This window comes from Abramis brama, assembly GCF_963993115.1.
Source record: "Abramis brama genome assembly, chromosome: 19".
Taxonomy (NCBI): domain Eukaryota; kingdom Metazoa; phylum Chordata; class Actinopteri; order Cypriniformes; family Leuciscidae; genus Abramis; species Abramis brama.
This window is the reverse complement of record NC_139981.1, coordinates 23,699,029-23,722,798: the sequence shown is the minus strand read 5'-3', so window position 1 is coordinate 23,722,798 and position 23,770 is coordinate 23,699,029. Positions and strand designations below refer to the sequence as shown.

General features: G+C 40.1%; 1 protein-coding gene across 1 annotated transcript in view; it reads left to right on the top strand.

Annotated features, from left to right (window-relative positions):
- LOC311069437 (protocadherin-15-like) overlaps positions 1 to 23,770 on the top strand; it is a 268,582-nt gene that overhangs the window by 45,288 nt on the left and 199,524 nt on the right. Inside the window, exons 3-4 of the mRNA XM_084092609.1 lie at positions 10,670 to 10,684; positions 10,904 to 10,969. Of these exons, the coding sequence (XP_083948735.1) occupies positions 10,670 to 10,684; positions 10,904 to 10,969 (81 nt within the window). The remainder of the gene's footprint in view (positions 1 to 10,669; positions 10,685 to 10,903; positions 10,970 to 23,770) is intronic.

Sequence of the window (23,770 nt, the reverse complement as noted above, 5' to 3'; positions counted from 1 at the left end):
AATCATGTATAAGTGATATATAATTGTTCATGATGGCTGGAAATGAAAAAATGTCTTATTTTCAGGTGTGCAGAATTATTAGGCAAGTTTTCTTTTACAGATAAAATAAGCCAAAAAAGAGATTTAACTAAGACTGAAAAGTCAAAAATTATTAAATCCCCATGAGAAGAATGCAATACTAATGCAATACTAGAGATTGCAGTTAAGGCATGACCATTGGACAGTGAAATCCTCATTGGGTCAGACAAAAACAGGTGGAGAAGAAAAAACACATGTCAACTGCAAAAGAATGAAGAATTAAGGTGAAGAATTAAGTGTGAAACCATCAGGAACCCTTTAGTCTTCAGCGCCACCATTTTCCAGAACTGCAACCTACCTGGAGTCTCCAGAAGTGCAAGGTGTCAGGGTCTCAGAGACTTAGGTTAGGTAAAGAATCCTAAAAAAATGACCCCCCTCTTAATAAGAATCACAAGCTGAAGTGTTGTGAAATACATGAAGACTGTATTTTTATAGGCTTTATAGACAGACAGATTGAGAGTGACTCTTGAAGGACCAGCACCACATCCTCTTCTACCACTGTTTGAAGAATTCATCTTCCAGAATACGTTTTAATAAGTTTTGTGAGTTAATTTTTAATTTTTTTGGCGCTGAAGACTAAAGGGTTCCTGATGGTTTCACACTTAATTATTCACCTTAATTCTTAATTCTTTTGCAGTTAACATGTGTCTTTTCTTCTCCACCTGTTTTTGTCTGACCCTGCTGACCCAATGAGGATTTCACTGTCCAATGGTCATGCCTTAACTGCAATCTCTAGTATTGCATTAGTATTGTATTCTTCTCATGGGGATTTAATAATTTTTGACTTTTCAGTCTTAGTTAAATCTCTTTTTTGGCTTATTTTATCTGAAAAGAAAACTTGCCTAATAATTCTGCACACCTGAAAATAAGGCATTTTTCATTCCCAGCCTTCATGAACAATTATATATCACTTATAAATGATTAAATACAAAATTAGTAGTTATTAAGATTAATATGGTTTGGAATTGGCAAAATGTTCCTGGGAATAAAATATGATCAGAAAATCAACGTGCCTAATAATTCTGCACGGCCTGTATATATATATATATATATATATATATATATATATATATATATTGATGGTTTCATGGTCTTGGCATCCATTAATTCATAAACCATGTTTGTTTTTGTTTTTTGCCATTGCAAGTAAACCTTTATTTATTTTGGGTCAAATTTACTTTTATCCTTTCATGTCATGGTCATGCAACTTCTCCATGCAGGGAATTGCATAAAAGTTTAATTTTATTATTTGCCTTTAACATTGTTTTTCCCTGATCCCATCAAAACAGACATGTGACCCATTTTTGGGTCATGACCCACTCATTAAATCCCACAGTGGAAGTCTAAACTGTCATCAGTGCTGTTTTTGTATGTGAAAGTAAGACAGATTAAGTGTTGGTGCTCACTGTCTGTCTCGCGACTCACAGTGGGGTCTGTCTCAGAGCCACGTGATGTTTCCTGACCTCTCCTTTAATTAAAAGTCTCTCCTTGCTTTTGACATCACAAAAGTCATCTTTAATAAACTCTGTCCTGAGTCTCTAAAAGGCATGGCAGCACAGAATAGTCTCCTTTAAAAGGGTAACTAGAAGCATTCGGGGTGTAGAAAGCTACTATAGTAAACAGAGCTTACAGAAGATTAGCTGCTGTTTGATGCTGGGTGGAAGTGCGTCTGTGCCCTAGTTGCTCTGTTGAATTTGTGTCTATCAAAGAAGCAACGGAGCCTCTTTTCTCCTCAGCAGATGAAGACGTGTTCTAATTGAGGCAGAAGTGGGCTAGATCTTTCGGAGTAAACTCAGAAAAGGAGGGGAAAAGTCCTGCAGAGTCCTCCTATGTAATGTCAAAGTAGAGTTCTAAGCAGGATGAGGTCTTATTAAAGTTATTTAATGTGATGTGGAGTAATAGTTATTTGTAGCAAATTAGCTTAATGGAAATATGAGGTTTTTAATTGACGATATTTACTTCTGTTAAAGCCGTCCGCCTTCATTATTTCGACTTATTTGGTCACACTTTTGATTAGGGTCAAATTCTCACTATTAACTAACTATTAACTATGAATTTTGCCTCAATAAACTCCAAATTACTGCTTATTAATAGTTAGTAAGGTAGTTGTTAAGTTTAGGTATTGGGTGGGATGTAGAATATGGCCATGCAGAATAAGGCATTGAAATGTGCTTTATAAGTACTAATAATAAACAGGCAATATCCTAGTAATATGCATGCTAATAAGCAACTAGTTAATAGTGAGAATTGGATCCTAAACTAAAGTGTTACCACTTATTTTTTATAGTAATCGTGTTTAACAGCTAAATTTGTGGTGGAAAAACTACACAACCCATGATGCTGTGCAGAAAACAACACCAATCAGAGATTCGAAACATGCCAAAAGATCTTGTTAGCTCCGCCCACTCCCATGAAGCACCGCAAATGACGTAATCGAGTTTGTCTCCCTATACGCTCTCAAAATACTTAAATATCTGAATGTAGTATGTAGTATATATGCATATTTTGCAGTACATTTAAAACATATTTCTCCATCATCCAAAGTTGTTAAGTACACTGTCTTGTACCTTTGTATTTTTGTCAGATTTTCAATTACTTTTTTGCTTCAAATCAAAGTTTTTTAATGTTATGATTCACCTTGTTGCTGGTTGGCTTGTTTCATTGCTTATAACACTTTAACAAAGACTTTTTTGAAATCCCTATGGGAGAAATGATCAGAGAAAATATAGTTTGGTTTTTTTGGTTGGTTTTTAAGAACTGTTCACTGAAAGGTTCTTCAAAACTCTCTGCTTGCCTTAGCTCGATTCCAAATGGTAAGCTTGTACTAATGTTTTTAATTCCAGTGGTACTGGTGGATTTCCGTGGGAAATTTGAGCATGTCTTTGCGTCATTACATCACGTCTGTACACATAAAGAAGGAGTCTCGGCTAGTAGGCTATGTTGCGTGTGAGGATGTTGGAGGTGGAGATTTATAGCCTTTTCTCACAGCACTTGATATAATTAAACTTATCAATTTGATGGCGGATCCAGAAAGGTTCAAACGACAATCACCAGCAGGGGCGTCGGACTGGGGGTAAAACCAGTTCTGATTACCAGGGCCCCAAGGGGAGAGAGGGCCCTTGAAAAGTCTGGAATATATTTTATTTGGAACATGGGGGCCCATCAGGACTGCCTATACATAGGGCCCGGGATCTTGTGCTACGCCCCTGATCACCAGTGACAACTAGTGTTGTTTTTGGCGGCCTGTTTTAATTTTAGTTTTAGTCTAGTCTTTGTGTCAAGCTGTCGTTTTAGTTTTTATTAGTTTTAGTCACGTTCATACTTTTTTTAGTCTAGTCAAGTTTTAGTCGACGAAAACTGATGACATTTTAGTCTAGTTTTAGTCAACGAAAACTGATGACATTTTAGTCTAGTTTTAGTCGACGAAAACTGATGACATTTTAGTCTAGTTTTAGTCAATGAAAATTGTATTTTAGTCTCTTTTTAGTAATGCAATTCTATTTAACCCCGTCAATATAGAATTTCAAACAAGGTTATCTTTTTTTATTATATTTATTATATTTAGAGCTGTGACGGTGGCAGTTTTTTTTTTTACCACCGCGGTATTTAAACCGGGGTTTAAACTGGGGGGTTATTTAAAAAAATAAAAAAATAAAAACTCGTTTTATATTTCCACACAAAGACGCGTGTTATAGCCTACCACTCTGCGCTTTGAGAGGGATGTGGGACACGAGCAGGAAAGAGACCATCGATCTCTTTATGATATCTTCGTGTTTTCTACTTGATGTAAATTGGTCTGAAGAGCGAATTTTATCCCCCACAAGGGCGAGATATTTAGGCTATGTTTGAGATTGCGCTGCCAGAGAAAGTGAAACTAAAAATCACCCGCGCGTGTGAAACGCGCTTTACAACTAAACTTGACGCACCCTATGTCTAATATAACAAGCACAAACTGTGTTAAAAAGAATTTGACATGCAAGTGCAAATGTAGGCTATCTGTCCTACAGCATTTTTCTACTTTACCACAGTAAAGAATACAAATATAATAGGCCTAATTAAAAGCGAACCAATGAAGAAACGTTTAATCCCTTTAGAAAATGGGTGAGACGTGAGTGAAGATTTGGGAAAAGAAACAAGAGATTCCATGCAGGGATGAGTCACGATTTTTGGATATTCGATTCGTTTATTTAATTATAGAATATCGAATAGGTTGTGCGATTATTCTCTAAAATAAAATCTCCATGTTCTGGTGCTGATGCGGTGACGCGTTCATGTAACCAGAGTGTGACGCTGCCAAATAACGCACATAACAGCTGTCACAAAGAACCGGCAAAAGTAATGATTATGAATGTGTCAAATATATCAATATGACATTTTAATGGAATAACTAATGGAATAATATTGTTAAATTCACTGATAATCGGGTGACCAGATCGCAAACCAGAATTTAAAGCCGACAAAGCTATGGGTTCACGCACAACTCTCTCATTCGTCGTGACGTTATAACATTTCGTCTCGTCTCGTTTTGGTCAACGAAAATGAAGAGACATTTTAGCATAGTTTTTATTTTGTAAACCACATTTAGTCTCGTTTTTATTCGTCAACGATATTGCATTATATATGTATTTTAGTCATCGTCACATGACCAGCATTTACGTCTCGTCTCGTCTCGTTTTCGTCAGGTGATAATGGTTCGTTGACGACAATATTTCGTTGATGAAAGCAACACTAGTGACAACTGGAGATTCACCCGTTGTAAAATGCAAAAGACTTCGGGCTACATAAAAAAAGAGACTGCAACTGGGCCCATGCGAAAACAAGGATAATATCATTTGGGGCATTAAATGTAGTCACGCAATGCTGATGTTGTTAACATTAACAATTTGAGAACAAAGTATAATTTGCACGGTTTGACGTGATATGATAAGCGATCGTCAGATTTAATCAACGTGGTTTACTGCAATGCTTTTTTCCCCTTAGTTGGTCAGAACAAAAGTGGATGTTACTTACTTGTTCAGATGACATTTTCCAGTGAAAATTCTTATGTTGGTCATACTTCCAAAAAGTAGAATCTGTGATTCCGAATGATAGTATCCACACCGGCGCAGTGACTGACAGCCGCACATTCTCCTCAAAACATTGGATTCATCCGCGCTGTGCAGCGCCGAGGCACAACCCGCGTAAAGTTGATAATTCTGCGAATAACTGCAATTGCAGATTCCGAACAGAGATGGCGACAAAGAGGAAAAAATACAGACTGCAGCTTTAAGGAAGGTTTTTAGTTTGAGTTCTAGTTTAATTTAGTTAATCATGTCCATTTCCAGACTCTCAGTGACATTTAGATATAAATAGACTGTTTTTTTTCTATGGCTTTAAGACTCGTATAAATGCCCTATTTGCATGTGAAATGATTAACAGAGCTTACACATGTTTTTTCCCCAACTGTTATAGTTTCTATAGATGGTCTTGTAGATAGATCTATTTATCTGTCTATCCACTCATCCATCCATCCATCCATCCATCCATCCATCCATATTATGTAATATGTGTTTATTTGATCTAATTTTATTTTCAAAAGAACAAAGAGTAATTTGGCTTTTCATGATATGATCTCTTTAAAGGGATAGTTCACCCAAAAATGAAAATTAGCCCATGATTTACTCACCCTCAAGCCATGGTGTTTATTACTTTCTTCTTTCAGATGAATACAGATATATATATATATATATATATATATATATATATATATATATATATATATATGTATATATATAAATGTCCTGGCTCTTCCAAGCTTTATAATGGCAGTGAATAGGGGACATGTTTTTGAAGCCCAAAAAAGTGCATCCATCCATCATAAAAGTACTCCACACGGCTACGGGGGGTTATTAAAGGCCTTCTGAAGTGAAGCGATGCGTTTGTGTAAGAAAAATATCCATATTTAAAACTGCAAAAACTAAAATAACTAGCTTCCGACAGACGGCCTTTACTCACCCTCAAGCCATGGTGTTTATTACTTTCTTCTTTCAGATGAATACAGATATATATATATATATATATATATATATATATATATATATATATATATATATGTATATATATAAATGTCCTGGCTCTTCCAAGCTTTATAATGGCAGTGAATAGGGGACATGTTTTTGAAGCCCAAAAAAGTGCATCCATCCATCATAAAAGTACTCCACACGGCTACGGGGGGTTATTAAAGGCCTTCTGAAGTGAAGCGATGCGTTTGTGTAAGAAAAATATCCATATTTAAAACTGCAAAAACTAAAATAACTAGCTTCCGACAGACGGCCGTTACGCATCGATTTACGGCGAAAGAGTAACCCCATACCTGACGCATAATGTATTGACGAACGAGGAAGAGCAGAGGATAGAGCAAAAGAAAACACCGATCACAAATTAGAAGTCTAAAACGAGAATTCTTAAAAAAGAAATGTCAAAGGATTTCGATATAAAAAAAGAGGAGCTTGAGTTTGTTGCCCAGCTCTATTTGTTTGAACCGCGAGAGGTGTCAAAGCTTATGCAACTCCTACATCCTACGTCATACATCGCATCAGGGGTTACTCTTTTGCCATAAGTCGAGTTGCGTAGGCCGTCTGCCTGAAGCTAGTCTATAATGTTATAACCCTCTGGGGACCAAGCTGTTTTTGGGGTCCTTGAGATGTTCTGACATGCCTTGACATTTGTGCTTTTTTCAGTTATTTATAAACATGTTAATGGCAAAGGTGTAAATTCACTCTATATAGCACAAACAGGGCTACCATAATATGCGAGCAACGTGTATGTAGATGTTTGTATTTTTAAGAGAATAATGTTTATGCGTGGTTATTGAAAAAAATTAAAATGAAAGTTGCTGAATTAAGACCACAAAACACATATTAAATATGTGTCCACAAGACTTTTGACTAATTGATGTTGTCCCTTTGAGTTCTAGCTTCAAAATTATGTAAAAATAGTCTTGCTTTATCGTTCACAAAAAAAAATACATTGATTTAAATGGTGTAAAACAGGTTTTGCTTGGAAAGCCAATATGCGAGGGGGAGGAGTAGTTTACACCTTAGATTATGAATGTCCCACCCACTCTGTATAATGAGCCATTCACTCAGGTGTGAAACTGACTGAGCCACAATGCAAGGACAAAAGATATATTTAGAAGAAGACTTATATTGACCATTTAAGATTTCGCTTACATCTCTCTTGTAAATATGTTTTGCTATTTTATTCAAAATGTTACAATTACAACAATAATTACAATTTCAACAATATTTCAAGTGTACTCTTTCTTTGTAAAAAAAAAAAAAAAAGATTATAGGCCTACATTTTATCATATGTATTCATTAGTTTGAATATAGCCAACATTGGAACATCTAACATCTTAGTCTATGAATTTATTTTTGACAAAAATAGTATTTTTTTTGCAGTTTAATACGTTGCTTATACAAATACATTTTATTTCAACATATTCGATTCCAGTCGATTTTTACTCATCTCAGTAGGCTATAGCAAAGCAGTTTATTCTTTCACACACAGACGCGCGATTCATATTTAGGCTAAACAGTCTTTACAAATATGTCCCCTTCATTCATCTCACAGAAAGGCGAGTCATATTATAGAAATGCGATTCATCTTTTTGCGGTTTACATAGGCCTACACTAACGTTATTCCATAACGTTATTCCACACGTGAGAAAAGAAAACAGCCTACCTCACTCCTCAGCGGAATCTGCTCCTCATTTCAGGAGATATTGCTCCTCATCAGCACTGTTCTGAGGAATATTTTCTCCATAAGGTAGGCTATAATGTCTCACTCGCGAGGAGTCGCGACGCGCTTTGTTTACAGCTGATGTGGGCGTTTCACAGCTCTGAAATAGTTCTCAGAATTTGCGTTTGAATAGCACGCGCTCTCCGGGGAGTGGTCACATTACTGTGAATGAGCTCCTAATGAGCTCGACAGGAGTCGCTCTCTTTTTATACAGATTACAGAAGCTGAGAATATTTGTTTTTTATATAAATGACTTCATTTAAAAGATGCGATCTCAAGCTTTATGCCCGTGGGTCTGTTTGCCTGTTTGACTGAATTTTCGCGGAGTTATAGATCATTTTCGAACGCGTTTCAAATGGGAGTTTACTGACAGAGAGAAGGCAGAAATCGCATCATGTTAATTTTTCTTTATTTGTCAAAAAGCAAAACACTTTATTTTTATTGTGAGTATACAGAAAAAAAATAGAAACTGAACAGGATCGATTGATGTATTACACGAAAATGAAAGATCAAAATTAACAGAGCATTTAGTGTTTATTTTCATTGCTAAAAAAAAAAAACGAGCAAAACGCGCGGGCGCGTTTGTGGTCCCCAGAGGGTTAAATATGGATATTTTTCTTACAAAAACCCATCGCTTTGCTTCAGAAGGCCTTTATTAACCCCCTGGATTCGTATGGATTACTTTTATGATGGATGGATGCACTTTTTTGGACTTCAAAATCAGGACCGTTATTCACTACCATTATAACGCTTTGTAAGAGCTACGATGTTTTTTTTAATATAACTCCGTTTGTGTTTGTCTGAAAGAAGATAGTCATATACACCTAGGATGGCTTGAGGGTGAGTAAATCATGGGATCATTTTTTTTATTATTTGGTGAACTATCCCTTTAATGTTGTGTGCACTGTAGCATATCATTTCAACTGAGTGCAAACATTTAAATTTATTAATTTCCTAGAAGCAATTTTCCAAAACAACTTACAGTGCATTCAGGGTATATATTTTGTCAATATGTTTGTTCCCCCAAGTAGGCAGTGCAGTGAAGCCTCATGAGCCATGTGGTTTACTGAAATGGACCAGCGGGATACAGAATTTCACTGTGTCTGCCCAAATGGCTGTAACAGAATCTACATCTTCTGCTACTTGTCTGGTTTTCCAGTAATGTTGACAACATTTACCTTTATTTGGGTAACAGATAATGAGGTTGTAACCTGATCGGTTTTATCAAGATAGATTACCACATGGTTACATTCTGAACTCAAAATTCTTTACTGAACTTTACTATAATTTTAGGTCACTGAATTGAATCACTATTCTGAGTTAAAATTGCGTCATTCTGACTGACAAATATAGCTTTTGAATCGAATTGAAAGCCAGTGAATTGAATCAATTCCCTGCTGACTCACTCACTCACTCATGAATGCCTTTTATTATCATTATACACACGTACAACTAAATTAAAATGTATTCATATTCACACCCTTAGTTGATCAGGATAAAAGCCTGAGGTGATCAATAATTAATGGGAAGAAAATCTCCTGCTTCTCACTTGCCAACTGGTGCTTAGTTGCGTAAGAAGAGTTAGGCGACATACGGTAAAGGGGGAACAGTATCTGCAGTGTGTGTATCCTCTGGCATCTCTTGCCCTCATGACTCAGAGTGTAAGGTGATTCGTCTCAGACACTTAAAGCTGATTGATGTGTGGATGACATCGTTGATGTATGTGTGTGAGACTGCTGTATCATGGTCAGTAAAAAAATTGCTGCTACTGTAACGAGGCTCAAAATGGCTCTTTTTTCAATTCTTGAGTCTGACTTTGAATTCAATTGGCATCCACATAGAATGCAGGAGGAGAAATTTACTGAATTCCAATTCAAAGAAACTGAATGTAGTCACAGAGAGATTTCAGTTGTTCAGCAGGTTTTTTTGACAAAATAATTTGATATTTAGAATGTGCATTAATCATGAAAACTTAGCTATTTTAATATTGTCATAAAGCACAGCTAAATGTTGGCCACGCTGCACATGAGAAATATCCACAAATGGTTGACCAGATTTTTTGACCAGGTAGCCATTTTAAGAATATCCTCCTTGGTTGCAGAACCATTTTTTCTAAAATCCACAGCATCATATTTTATAACAAGCTAATACTTGTCACATAGTGATTTCAATTATAGGCTGAGAACAATGAGTGCAAGATTGGTATGAACACTTGGCCAAAAATGGCGTCCACACAATTCTGTATGTTTTATTGAATCATGACAAATGATACAGTTTGGACGTGGAACGCGTACATTAGTTTTACACTCCAGGCACAACTTCACAACATGCATACAAAATATATTAATAAATATATAATTTAAAGTTTGAATAAAGTGCAAAGAAGCCAAATTTCCTAAGTCGGACAACCCTTTTGGCCACTACTGTGTATGTATTTATACATATATATACATATATCATACTTCATGTTATAACCAATATGATGTATCTATGATCGTAAATATATATATTCATGCTAAAAATGAAATACATTTACATTGTCTTTTAGCAGAGGCTTTTATAGAATGTGACTTTAAAACTAGGAACTGCATTAATAAAATCTTTGAATTTCATTTCATTTTAATTCTCAAATTTAGGAATTGGGTTTGTATTTAAAAGGCATTCCCAGTTCAGTTATGAATTGCGCACAGCCCTGTACTGTACATTAGTCTCTGTTTTCCTTTCTCGTGCTGTCTTTCTTCTCATATGTATCTTTCCTTTTCTTCTCTTCTTTTCTCTTCTCACTGCTGCTGACACTAACGCCCCTCAGACTGGCACTATGAGGGTAAGACTCCTTTCTTTCCTCTATCACATCATGAAGCCAATTTGACAGGCTTCTCTCTTTTCTTTCTTTGACATTCACCCAGTAAAATCATTTAACACTAGTGTTGGCTGTTCATAAACTAGATGTAACCTCATGTGAGTGAGATTTGAGAGTGATGTGTTGTGTTGTAATGGCAGATTTGAGGCTGACTCTCTTTCTGTCTCTTTCTGTTTCTGGCAGAGTGTAAGTTGTCACGGTCGGGTCCACCTGCCACTATTGTCACCATTGATGAGGAAAGTCCAAATGGTAAGTATCTGTGCTTACTTATCTCCTCATGATTAATCTGAAGCATGCTGCTTTCTCTGATCTGGTCTGCTATTGATCAAATTTTGGCATGCGTTTGATTATGAAGTTAATTTGATTTTCTGTGGTGTGATTCAGGATTTCCCAGCTGGGGGTTCATAAAGCCCTAGGGCAGGGATAGGCAACTCCAGTCCTGGAGGGCCACTGTCCTGCAGAGTTTAGCTTCAGCCCTGATAAAAACTCACCTGCCTGTATCTATCTAGTAATCCTGAAAACATTGATTGCCTTGTTCAGGTGTGTTTAATTAGGGTTTTGAGCTAAACTCTGCAGGACAGTGGCCCTCCAGGACCGAAGTTGCCTATCCCTGCTCTAGGGGTTCATGGAGATTGTGATATAAATGTCAAAATATTCTTTATATTACTCCTTGTTGGCAGAGGCTATTTACATTAACTCCAGCTTGGGAGAGGAGTTTATTTTAGATAAATATTAAGGAAATATTTGAAATGTGGGCATGAGGTGCCTAACGGGTATTTAATAGTGGTAATAAAGTGTTTAACAGGTAGGGTCAAGAGTAGGTGTATGGGAGGGCTTTAGGGATGGGGACAAGTATGTCCCAATAAGGCAGCATCCATTTATGATTTTTATAAATGTAATCATATACACTGAATATGTTGTTATTATTGCATACTGTTTTTTTTTGTTTGTTTTTTCATAATATATTACAATACACCAAGGTGAAAATATTATCAGAAACAAGGCTGCATTTATTTGACCAAAAATACAGTAAAAACTGTAATATTGTGAAATATGTTTTACAAAATAATGATTTAATAATACATTTTAATTTTAACAAATTAAAATGACTGTTTTCTATATTTTAAAATATAATTTATTCCAGTGCTGGCAAAGCTGAATTTTCAGCATCATTACCCCAGTCTTCGGTGTCACATGATCCTTCAGAAATCATTCTAATATGCTAATTTGATGCTCATTAAACATTTATAATAATTACACAGTTAAAACAGTTGCGCTGCTTAATATTTTTGCGGAAACCATTATACATTTTACTAGGTTATTTTGATGAAAAGAAAGTTCAAAAGAACAGCATTTATGTGTAATTAATTAATGTATCCTTGCTGAATAATTTTTTGGGGTATTTTGGTAGTGTAAAGATTTTAATATGTAAAATGACATTGATTGTACATAGACAAAAAATAGTTTTGGACAAGAATAATACCTCAAATCCTGTGGCATATTGCAGAGAGATGAGCTGTTACTTTTCAAATGGATTTTCATCAGACAAATGGTAAATCAAAAGGAAAAATAAAATGATGTCCACAGTCCCAAACCCTTCACTAGTGATTATCCTGAGCTGTGATTTCAAATGTAGCAGACAGGTAACATTAAAAGTCCATTTCATGCTTTTAAGAGCTTTTCAAAAATATATATATATAATAATAATTCAAGTGGGTTATAGTGAATTATTTGTTGCTTGCAAAAAAATCAATAGAGAAAGATGCTTTTTGCCCCAGAAAAGTGTAGTTATGACATCTACCAGCAGGGGCTGCCTATGTCACTGGGTTCAATTGATAAAAAGATTGGTAACTTCTGGTATAATTGATCTACTGTGACTTAAAAGTGAATTTTTCCGATGTTCAGTCTCAAACTTCCCAGACGTCATGCTGTTGTCTGAAGCTCAATAGGCAGTTACCTGTTGGTTTCTATGCTGAAGTGGTGCGTGTTAGTGTGCTCTCGCTGGAGCCACAGATGGTGTTTTTGTGTCGGAGGCACGCTGGGGCCGTTTATCACATACTGTATCTGCGTGCAGGTGATACTACACCTCGTCATGCGTTTATAAAGGAGCCACTCGCCGCTGTAGCGCTCAACAGAGCGTTTGACAACACTCCCTGTTTGCTGATGCAACAGGTGTTGGCTGCTACATCCGAATTTACTCTGTTTCCTCCTTCCATCCTTTTTTCTCTTCATTCCCCTTTTCTCTCCCTCCCTCCCTCCTGCCCATTCTGTGGGTCAAAGAGTTTGTTCAGCATCCGTGTGTTGGCTCAAGAAAGTGCATCGATGCAGAGGCCTGCTGGGAAATGTAGTTGCAGTAAAAGTGAGCAGTTAAATGGATATTTTGCTCTGCCTACTTATGTGTTTAAATAATTAGTCTGTTTTTAGTTTCTCGCTCTAGTGGACTGTGATGAGACAAAACAGCCAAAGGGATCCTCTGGGTCACTTAAGCAAAACAGGAACAAGTGTTATGTTGTGGCAGTGATACAAAAAGCAAAAGAGACAGACAAATTTACCTGCATATTATTCAGGTGATATTAATTCTGTTTTAGTGAATATTTTATTGCAAGCCTCTTCCAGTTTGACAAAAAAAAAAAAGAAAAAAAAAAAAAAAAAAAGACAGTGTTTGCATCATTTCTGATGTCTGGCAGTGTTTCATTATGCATCAATACTCAACAGTAAGAATTCAGTTCAGAGTTTTTCTTGTCCTGCCAATGTTTTCAATGGTTTCAACATGTTTTGTAAGTAATGAAATGTTTATATATTTATATATTTTAAAATAATTGTTTAATAATAATAGTATTATTTATTATAATAAATATATAGTATTAATACTGTATATAGTAGGTCTATTTATTATTATATATTTCACAAGTATACTATGTCATTCAAAAGACTGAGGAAGTAACTTTTTCTTTCTTCTTTCATTCAGCAAGAAGACTTTTACATTGTTACGAAAATATATATTTTAAATAAATGCTGTTCTTTTAAACTTTATATTCATCAAAATGTTTCCACAAAAATATTAAGCTGAACAACTGCTGCATTAGAATACGAAATGTTTCTTGAGCACCAAATTAGCATGACATGAATAAGTTAAAACTATATTAAAATAAAAAATGGTTATTTATATTTTAATAATATTTGACAATATTGCAGATTTTACTGTCAAATGTAGTTCTGTTTTAGTTTTGTTGTTCTGTTCCTGTTTTGCCTGTGTTCCCTTTGCTATTTTGTTTCCATGGTAAATAATTGAGTTTGCACGTGTTCCTAAGTTACGTTAATCATCACCCGTCTATAAGTCCTGAGTTCTCTCTAGTTCTTTGTCCTGTATCATCAATGTTTGTTTGGTTGTTTTCTCTTGAGATTCCCTTCGGATATATCATTAAAGACTGTTTATTCTTCTGAATCTCATACGTTGTGTGATCTATACAGTGAGACCATAACAGAATACAGGACCCTCATATTGAGTATATTTAAAAAATTTAAACATGGACTCACCAGCTGTGCATCTCCTCCTCCTTCCTGGACAAAGACCACTACTGGAGTATTTGGTCTGATTGCTCCAGCTTGGATGAATTTCCTCTACAGCCCGCGACCCAGAGAACAGCCAGCCACCATCCCGCTGCACGGACACAATGCCAGAGCCCACCACAGACAGACGAATTGAGCCTGCCGCGATTAATGAACTGGACCTACCGACCTACCAAAAGGACTGAGCCAAACACCGCCCCGGAGCCTGAGCCTCGACAAACGTCTGACATGGTGTATTAGTCGGCAACACCGTGGGTCACCGTGGGGATGCTATTCGAGTATGAGGCAATGGAGGAAAACCCCGCCCACATTCCCACCACCGAGGGTGAGCTGATATTAGATTCGGCTGGATGTTTTGAGAATTTGATTGAGGAAATTTCCAGATGTCTCTTATCCTCACTTGTCCCGCCCAGCATGAAATCTCCAGTGGCCCCGCTGGTTCCACCCAGCTCAGAGTCTTGTGTGTTCCTAGATTTCCCTCCCAACCTCCCTCTCCTGCCTCCTCATTCAAAATCAGCCAGTTCCTCAGCCCCACCTCTGCTAATTCCCTTCAGAACCACGTCTTCTCTCTGTGTGGATCTGCCTTGGGTCTTCCAGTCTCCAGCTCTGCCCAGTTAAGGGGATTCCCTGGCTGCTCCTCCAGCCGCTGTTCCTGCCACTCCACCTTGGCCCGTTGCCCAGACTCCTCCGCCTTGGCTCCTCCCATCTAGGCTCCTCCAGGGATCATATGTTTTACAGCTCCTCCGAGCTCACTCGACCCTCCGGCTTCACCTCGGTCGGATGTTACCTCCGCCCACCTTCCTGCTCAACCTCGGCCCTTAGTCGCTCCGGCTCCACCTCAGCCCTCCTGTACCTTAGTTCCACCATAGGGATCGATGCTATGGCTCCGTTGCGGCCTACAGAGTACGTTGAGTACACATCTCTGCCTTTGCCACGGACGTATTGGGGATATTTGGGGATATTTAATTTAATTAATCAATCAACAATACTATTGATCAGCATTACCGTGGATGTTTTCCACTAGAAACAAGCATTGATGTATTATTTTAATTTAATACTGTGAAGCTGCTTTGATACAATCTGTATTGTGAAAAGCGCTATATAAATAAACTTGACTTGACTTGACTTGACTTGACTTATGGGTCTTCATCTACGCTTCGTCCCTTGACCTCTTCAGTTCCTACAGGCTCTGTCTCCCCTGCATCTCCTCCCTGATCTTCAGTCACACCGGCTCCACCTCAGTCCTCTGGCACCTGGCACCACCTTGGACAAAATATATATCGATATATCATACAAACTCAATATACCACTCATCCCTATAAATGTCAAAGAAATCCAATTGTTTAATCCTTATTGATGAGTCCTGTGGATGTATTTTTTAATGTAACTGAGATTACTTAGACACAAAAGTTTTATAAAGTGCTATTATTGATATGTTCAATTTAATCTGCAAATTTATAAAGATTTTATAATGTGTAGTGGAACAGAAGAAGCCACAGAGCTTATAGCTTAATGCATCATGGATTGTGCATTTTATTGATGTCAGAAACACTTGGGCACGTTTATGATGGTAGGCCAAGTAAACTAGAAGGGAGTTTTAAATTTAAAGCAGGCACATAAACCCTACTGCATTTTAATTGAACTTTTCTTGTTTGAGGTACTAGTGAATTGTGATAAAATGAAGTCTGTTTTGTTTAAAAAAACTGATAATTTTGTCATTCATTGAAAAGTGTCTCATTTGACAAAACCATGGGCAATGTTGTATGAGCTTAATGCTAGAGAATCATACTGTAGTGGTGTTAGTTTCTTGTTTTGTTCACAGTGGCTTCATTTCGGAAGGAATACGGAGCTGCTAGTAAAGTACACACTAGATGGGTAAGAGAGACAGAGAGAAATTGCTTGTGGGAGGAAAAGAGTCAGGATGAGATTATATAAACACTTGACATTTTGGATCAATTCAAATGCACCAAGATCTCGGCAGTCTACAGTCTGTATGTTCTGCTGTATATGAGAAATACTTAAATAGATCCCATATCAGAGACGGTCCTCTTCATTTAAGGCCTCTGTATGTTTGGACTGAAATCAGAGCACAGTTGCTGTGGTAATACATTTGGCCTGGCTTCTGGCTGTACTTTGATCCCTGCATCATAGACGTTATATCTGGTCATCAAAAGTGACCTATTTTAAATATATCTCAAGGCATCTGAAATATTAGAGTCCGTCTGACCCCAGGTTCTGTGTGGCAAGGATTTCAGTTCAGGGCAGGCTCAGCTCTTTGAAAAATATCAGAGTCAATTTACTGGTCAATTTAAGTTTAGATCAGGGTTTGACTATTATCAGTGTAAAAGCACACAGATAATTTCTCTTCAACTGGGGAAACACTTAGTACGAAATTAAACATTCATATAAACTACAGCTAAATTTAACCTGAGATTTGGAGTCAAATTACAGGGAGGTAAAATTTGTTTTGTTCATATTAGTCATATCTCAATATGATTTTAGATTCTGGTTCTTAAACTTTTCTTTTGAATACTTCATTTTCAAGGCCCTTTATGGTTCTATCTCATATATATGGGGATCTTATTGCAACTCTATGTCCAAATTGTTGAATTTTACCCATTTGCAATGGTTGAAAACCAAACGTGAGTCACTGCATACAGCTGATACTTATTGCATGTAAAGGGGCACATCTTTGTGCTTTGTGAGCTCTCTCTTTATGCTCTTTCTCAATTGAAAATGACCTCTTAGCAAAGTTTTTTGGGTTCTATATGGACCTGTTCGCCAGCAAGACACCAGTCGACCTGCCCGGAATGCAGGACAACGTCATACCAGCCATCCAGTCAGTGTTGACCAGTGAGGTCAGTCATGCAATCCAGAACATCCAGAAAGACCGGGCGCCAGGGCTGGACGGAATCGAGGAAGATGGCCAAGATGGTGCTGTTGTACAAGAAGGGTGACCGCGAACAGCTGAGCAATTATTGGCCAATCAATACTTCCCACTTGAATGACAGGGTACAGCTGTGGCCAAATTTCAGTTGTTATGATGTTGATTCACATTTTTCTAGATTATTGCGCAGAGTGATCAGAGGTATTTTACATCATTTCAAAAAACTTTATCACAAAACACCAAATTTCACTGTTTTTGTCCTTGGCACCAAATTACCAGCTAACATCATTTTACTAATCATATCATCAGCACATGACTGCTATAAAAGAAAGGAAGAAGTGCTTCCAATCATTATGTTCTTCTGTTAGCAATGGTTTCCTCCAAAGAAAGATGGAGGATCATCTTTGCATCAAAATGGCCTCACATGTAAGGAAATAGCTGCAAAGAATTTTGCACCTGAAAGAACCATTTACCAGATCATCAAGAACTTCAAGAATAGAGGTTCGGCTGCAGTGAAGAAGGCTTTAGGATGTCCCAGAGTGTCCAGCAAGTACCAGGAACTTCTCCTCCTGAGGAATCAGCTAGGGAATCATGTCACCACCAGTGCAGAACTGCTCAATATTGGCAGCAAGTGGGTGTGAGAGCATCTGCACACACAGCGAGGCCAAGACTTTTGGACAACGACCTGGTGTCAAGAAGTGCAGCAAAGAAGACACTTCTCTCCAATAAAAACATCAAAGATTGGCTGAAATTCTGCAGGAAGTACAAGAATTGGACAGCAGAAGACTGGTGCAAAGTTAATGTATCTGATTAGAACATCTAGAAAATCGATTGTCCAGAGAAGAAAAGGTGAACGCTACCATGAGTCCTGTGTCGTGCGAACAGTGAGGCATCCTGAGACTATCAATGGGAGTGTCATATTGACCCCAAACCTATCCTTGATAAAATATAACCTATCCTTTATAAAAGCAAGTATTATATAATAAATAAAAAGCTATTAAAACACCAAATATATATATATAATTTTTTTATTTTAGATCAATCAGTGACATTTTATAGTGATTTGCTAATTTGTCCATAGCCGTGCAATAGGTATCCTGGATGTATAAGGGGTGGGGGGTTGGTGGTGTTCCCTTTCGTAAAGGGAACTCCCGCTGCATGGATACTCGATACTTTGGGGAATGCCTTCGGCATGAAGCGTCTGAAGTCTACTATACATCTATCCCAATCTGGATTGGTGCAACGTCATTACATCACCCGTGACGTCGCATGTGACGGTGATCCGGAAGCTATAAAACGGTCACAGGAACCAGGAAATGTTAGCTTCTGGTCTTCAGCAAGCGCTCTATGTACAACTTGTCAGTCTTATTTGGTGTTGTTTGTCCCGTGGAAAGAGTTTATATATATATATATATATATATTATTATGGCCGAGAAACAGTTTAGGCAGTGTGCGTCCCCTTGCCCGCGTTATCTCGCTGAGGGTGACACACACTCGCTGTGTGTAGTTTGTTTGGGAGTGGAGCATGCACAGGCAGCGCTCGAGGGTGCTGTCTGTGCTAACTGTGAAATCATGCCCCTGAGAACGCTCCGCTCCCGGCGAGCTATGTTTAATGAGAATGGCCAGCCCCGCGATCCCCGTGGATCAGGTCCCGCGTCTGTCGAGGCAGCGCGGCGGCTGCATTCATGGGGATCGCAGCGGGATCTAGTGGATGATGTTGAGACGGCTTCGGCCCTTTCTCAACATTCTGAAGCTAGTTCCCAAAGTTCCGCTCAGGGTGCGGAAGCCCGCGCTGCGGCTTCTTCCGCCCCAGCAGTGGAACCGATGCTCGAATTATCTGGTTCCGAGGAGCTAGATATTTTGGGCACCGAGGCAGGGGAATGTGAAAGTTCGCCACCCCATTCCCCTGCCTTTGAGGAGCTGCTAGAGGTTGTGACCAGAGCAGTTAAAAAATTAAATATCGACTGGCCATCTGAGACGCAGGAAGCGACTGTAAAAAGCAAACTCGATGAGCGCTTCCTGCAGTCCCGGTCACAACCTCTACGCCGGAGTCTGCCATTTTTTCCCGATCTCCACACCGAGGTGTCGAGATCGTGGAACAAGCCCTTCTCCTCAAGAATATCTAGCCCCAATGTCCATCTATATTCAAATATAATGGGTGCTAGGGAGGGGGGCTATGGGATGATGCCCAGGGTTGAAGAGTCGTTTGCATCGCACCTCTCCCCTGACGTTGCGTCATCCCTGCGGGCTCCGGCGCTTCCCACTAAGCCCTGCCGTACAACATCGGCCTTGGTTGGGAAGGCATATATGGCGGCAGGTCGGGCTGGTAGTTGTCTGCATACGATGGGGCTGTTGCAGGCATACCAGGCCGACCTCCTCAAAGAGGTGGACGACGGTGGGGAGGTCGCCTACGACGACATCCGCGAGATGCGTCGTGTGGTCGACTTGTCTCTCCGTGCTACCAAGAAGACGGCCCGTGCCATCGGCCGCTCCATGGCAGCACTGGTAGCCACGGAGAGACACTTGTGGCTGAATCTGTCGGGCATCGGGGACAAGGACAGGGCTTGTCTCCTCGATGCCCCGGTTTCGCCTTCTGGCCTTTTCGGCGACGGTGTCAACAATGTCGTCGATAGGTTTCAGGAGGCGAAACGGCAGTCAGCCGCATTTAAAGAACTCATCCCCCACCGTCGTTCCAGGTCTTGTGGGTCTGCTGCCAGGGGGCAGTCCCACGAGGCCGCCGCCAGCTCCTCACACCTGCTGAGGCAGAAGGAGAGTGTGGCCTCTCGTGCTCCCCCCCAAGGGGCCTGGAGGCAGAGGCAACACCCTCAGTCGAAGCCTTCCAAACCGAAAACAGATCTGAGGACTGTTATTCAGGCGAGGAAGGCTTCGACTAAGAGGCCATGACGGGACATCCAGGCCTCTGAGGGCATCCCCCTCTGCGTGGGCTTTCTAAAACTTCGCTCCGCGGAGCCCTCAGGAAATCGATGTTGCTTCCCGCCGTCAAGTGCGCTTCGGGACGCATCGAATTCTAGCGAATGTATCTCACAGAGTGTTCCTATGAAATCTATTGTTCTGAAACGTTCGCTACCTCTCACGAGGCCTGTAGAAAAAATGATTCGGTTAGTTCCTGCCAGAAGAGTGCTTCAGGTCACCGAAAATATAAATAAGAATAAAGATGAAACTAGAAATGTGAATGGAACACCTGAGGTTAGTTCTGAGAGACTGATTCCCTTAGTAGATTATTTAGACACCTGGAAGGGTCTTCAAAATATATCTCAGTGGGTCCTGAGTACAGTTGAGAAAGGATATAGAATCCAGTTCCAGTTTAGACCACCCAGATTTAGTGGTGTTATTCATACGCTGGTATCTCCTGATCAGGCTCAGGTGATGGAAGATGAAGTTCAGACTCTCCTAGCTAAGGAGGCCATAGAATATGTGCCCTTAGAGCAGAGGGATTCCGGGTTCTACAGCCGGTACTTCATAGTTCCAAAAAAGGATGGTGGGCTGCGTCCTATTATAGATCTCAGGGTATTGAATAAATCTTTGAGGAGATTTAAGTTCAAAATGTTGACTATACCTATGATCATTCAACAAATCAGATCCGAGGACTGGTTTGTGACAATAGATCTTAAGGATGCATATTTTCATATTTCCATCATCCCACATCATAGGAAGTTTCTTAGATTTGCTTTTGGGGGAAAAGCTTATCAATACAGAGTTCTTCCTTTCGGCCTAGTCTTATCACCTCGCACCTTCACTAAATGTATGGACGCTTCCCTTGCTCCATTGAGACTTCAGGGGATTCGTATCTTGAATTATATAGATGACTGGCTTATTTTAGCTCAGTCAAAAGAGCTGGCGATTCAACATCGAGATGTTGTTTTACGTCATTTGAGGTGCTTGGGGTTGAGACTCAATGTGAAGAAAAGTTCCTTACCTCCTCTTCAGAGGACTACGTTCCTGGGAGTAGAGTGGGACTCAATCATGATGCGGGCACAATTGTCTCCTGCTCGTATTAATACTATTTTACACACAATGAAGAGTATTAGGTTAGGCCAGGCTATCACTGTCAAACATTTTCAAAGAGTTTTGGGTCTTATGGCTGCAGCTTCCACGGTAATTCCCTTTGGTCTGCTCCATATGAGGACCTTGCAGTGGTGGCTCAGGAACAAGGGGTTTTCTCCTCTGGGAAACCCTTTTCGCACGATCAGAGTTACGAGCAGATGCCTTCGTACTCTTGTCATGTGGAAGAAACCATGGTTCCTGTCTCAAGGCCCGGTGTTGGGAGCACCATGTCAGAGAAAGACTTTGACTACGGATGCGTCCCTCACGGGCTGGGGTGCGGTTATGGAGGGCCGTTACACCCGAGGTACTTGGAAGGACCATCATCTCACATTGCATATTAATCGCTTGGAGATGTTGGCAGTATTTTTTGCCCTGAGGCACTTCCTTGTGGACCTCAGAGGCCATCATGTTCTTGTTAGGACAGACAATATGTCGGTGGTCTCTTATATCAACCGCCAAGGAGGTTTGAGATCTCGCCCTCTTTGTAGACTGGCTCATCAAATTCTTCTTTGGTCCCAGGACAAATTTCTCTCTGTCAGATCTATTTATATTCCTGGGGTTGAAAATATGGGAGCAGACATCCTGTCGAGGCAGGGGCTGAGGCCCGGGGAATGGCGGCTCCACCCTGAAGTGGTTGAGCTTATATGGAGAGAGTTTGGCCGGGCGGAGGTTGACCTGTTCGCTTCTCATGAGAACTCTCATTGCCCGCTCTGGTACTCTCTCTCACATCCAGCTCCTTTGGGCTTGGATGCCATGGTACAGATATGGCCGAGGTCACATCTGTACGCTTTTCCCCCGATCCCTCTGCTCCCTGGGGTTCTAGAAAGGGTCAATAGGTACGGAGTGAGACTACTCCTTGTAGCTCCGTGCTGGCCGGCCCGAATTTGGTTTTCGGACCTTATTAGTCTCTTGGAGAGTCCTCCATGGAAAATTCCTATTAGGAGAGATCTTCTGTCTCAGGCTGATGGTACATTATTTCATCCCCGACCAGAGTTATGGAGACTATGGGTCTGGCCCCTGAGGGGGTCCCACCCATAATTAGGTTGCCCTTTCCACCGAGGTGGTCAGGACATCCATACTAGAACCCCACTCTACTAGGAACTAAACAATTAAGTTAGGGAGGGCACTGAACCCAGTTTATTACTGCCCACTGGCTTCAGTACTGGTGTTCCATCCCGCTCTCTAATGGGATCTCCTGTTCATGCTTGGGGCCTCTGTGGCGGCCTAAGTGCCCTCCGCAAGCCTCTTAGGGTGTTCTCAATAGGAAGTTCCCGCTGAAACTCCATGTTCCTGTAGATTGGAGGATGAATCCTTTTCATCCAGCCTATTGGCATCAGGCTGATGGGTTATCCCTGGCACCCATCATGTCCTGTGGATGACATATATGAATATATACAAGTATATATGAGTATATAGGAGAATCTATTGAGTCTGCTTCATGCTCGTCTTACTCCCTGGAAGAGGGGTGGTGCTGCCCCCTCTCACTTACTAGCGTGGGAGCCACTCTACATTATTGTTGCCCCGGTACCGAGGTGCCGGTAGGCAATATCATGATTCTTCAGGTATTCCATCCTCCATTGCATGTGTCGGATGGTCAAGGTTTAGCCTTGGAGGTTCCGATGCTAGGCCTCGGGCTGGGAGGAGTCAATCCATCTAGTAATGTATCAAGGGTTAGGAGCTATTCCCCTCTATCAAGTAGACAGTTGGTTATCTGCAGAAACCACTCATAATTGAAGTACAAGGTGCGCTTTTGCCTTCACCTCTTATCTAATATTTTCTACTGTCTGGGGTTTCCCTTTCCATGAGGTCAGTTGAGCCTCCGGCTCCTCACCTCCCCTTCTTACACCAAATCTTACAACAAGCTAGTTTGGATCTGCCCTCTACTCATTCTATCATCCTTGAGTGTACCAGATCTTTGTACCAGGGCGTTTTTCTCTCAGTGTGGCAGCGTGGGTATTTGTTCCCCAAAGTATCGAGTATCGATGCAGCGGGAGTTCCCTTTACGAAAGGGAACGTCTCGGGTTACGTATGTAACCCTCGTTCCCTGAGTAGGGAACGAGACGCTGCATCCCTCGGCCACACTTTTCGCGCCCCTGAGAACGACTTGCTTTGACCAATTAGAAGCTAACATTTCCTGGTTCCTGTGACCGTTTTATAGCTTCCGGATCACCGTCACATGCGACGTCACGGGTGACGTAATGACGTTGCACCAATCCAGATTGGGATAGTTGTATAGTAGACTTCAGACGCTTCATGCCGAAGGCATTCCCCAAAGTATAGAGTATCGATGCAGCGTCTCGTTCCCTACTCAGGGAACGAGGGTTACATACGTAACCCGAAACGTTTTATTTAAAGGGCTATTTAAGTAGTCAACAAAGAAACATAAAGTACCTGACTTAAACCTTTGGGGAAAAAATCAAATTGTGGGGGTTTAAATTGCTGGGGTCAAATTGACTAACAGTTATTCAGCTACACAATAGCATAAAGAACATATACCTGGGAGGCTGAATAGGCTAAATTAACATAAG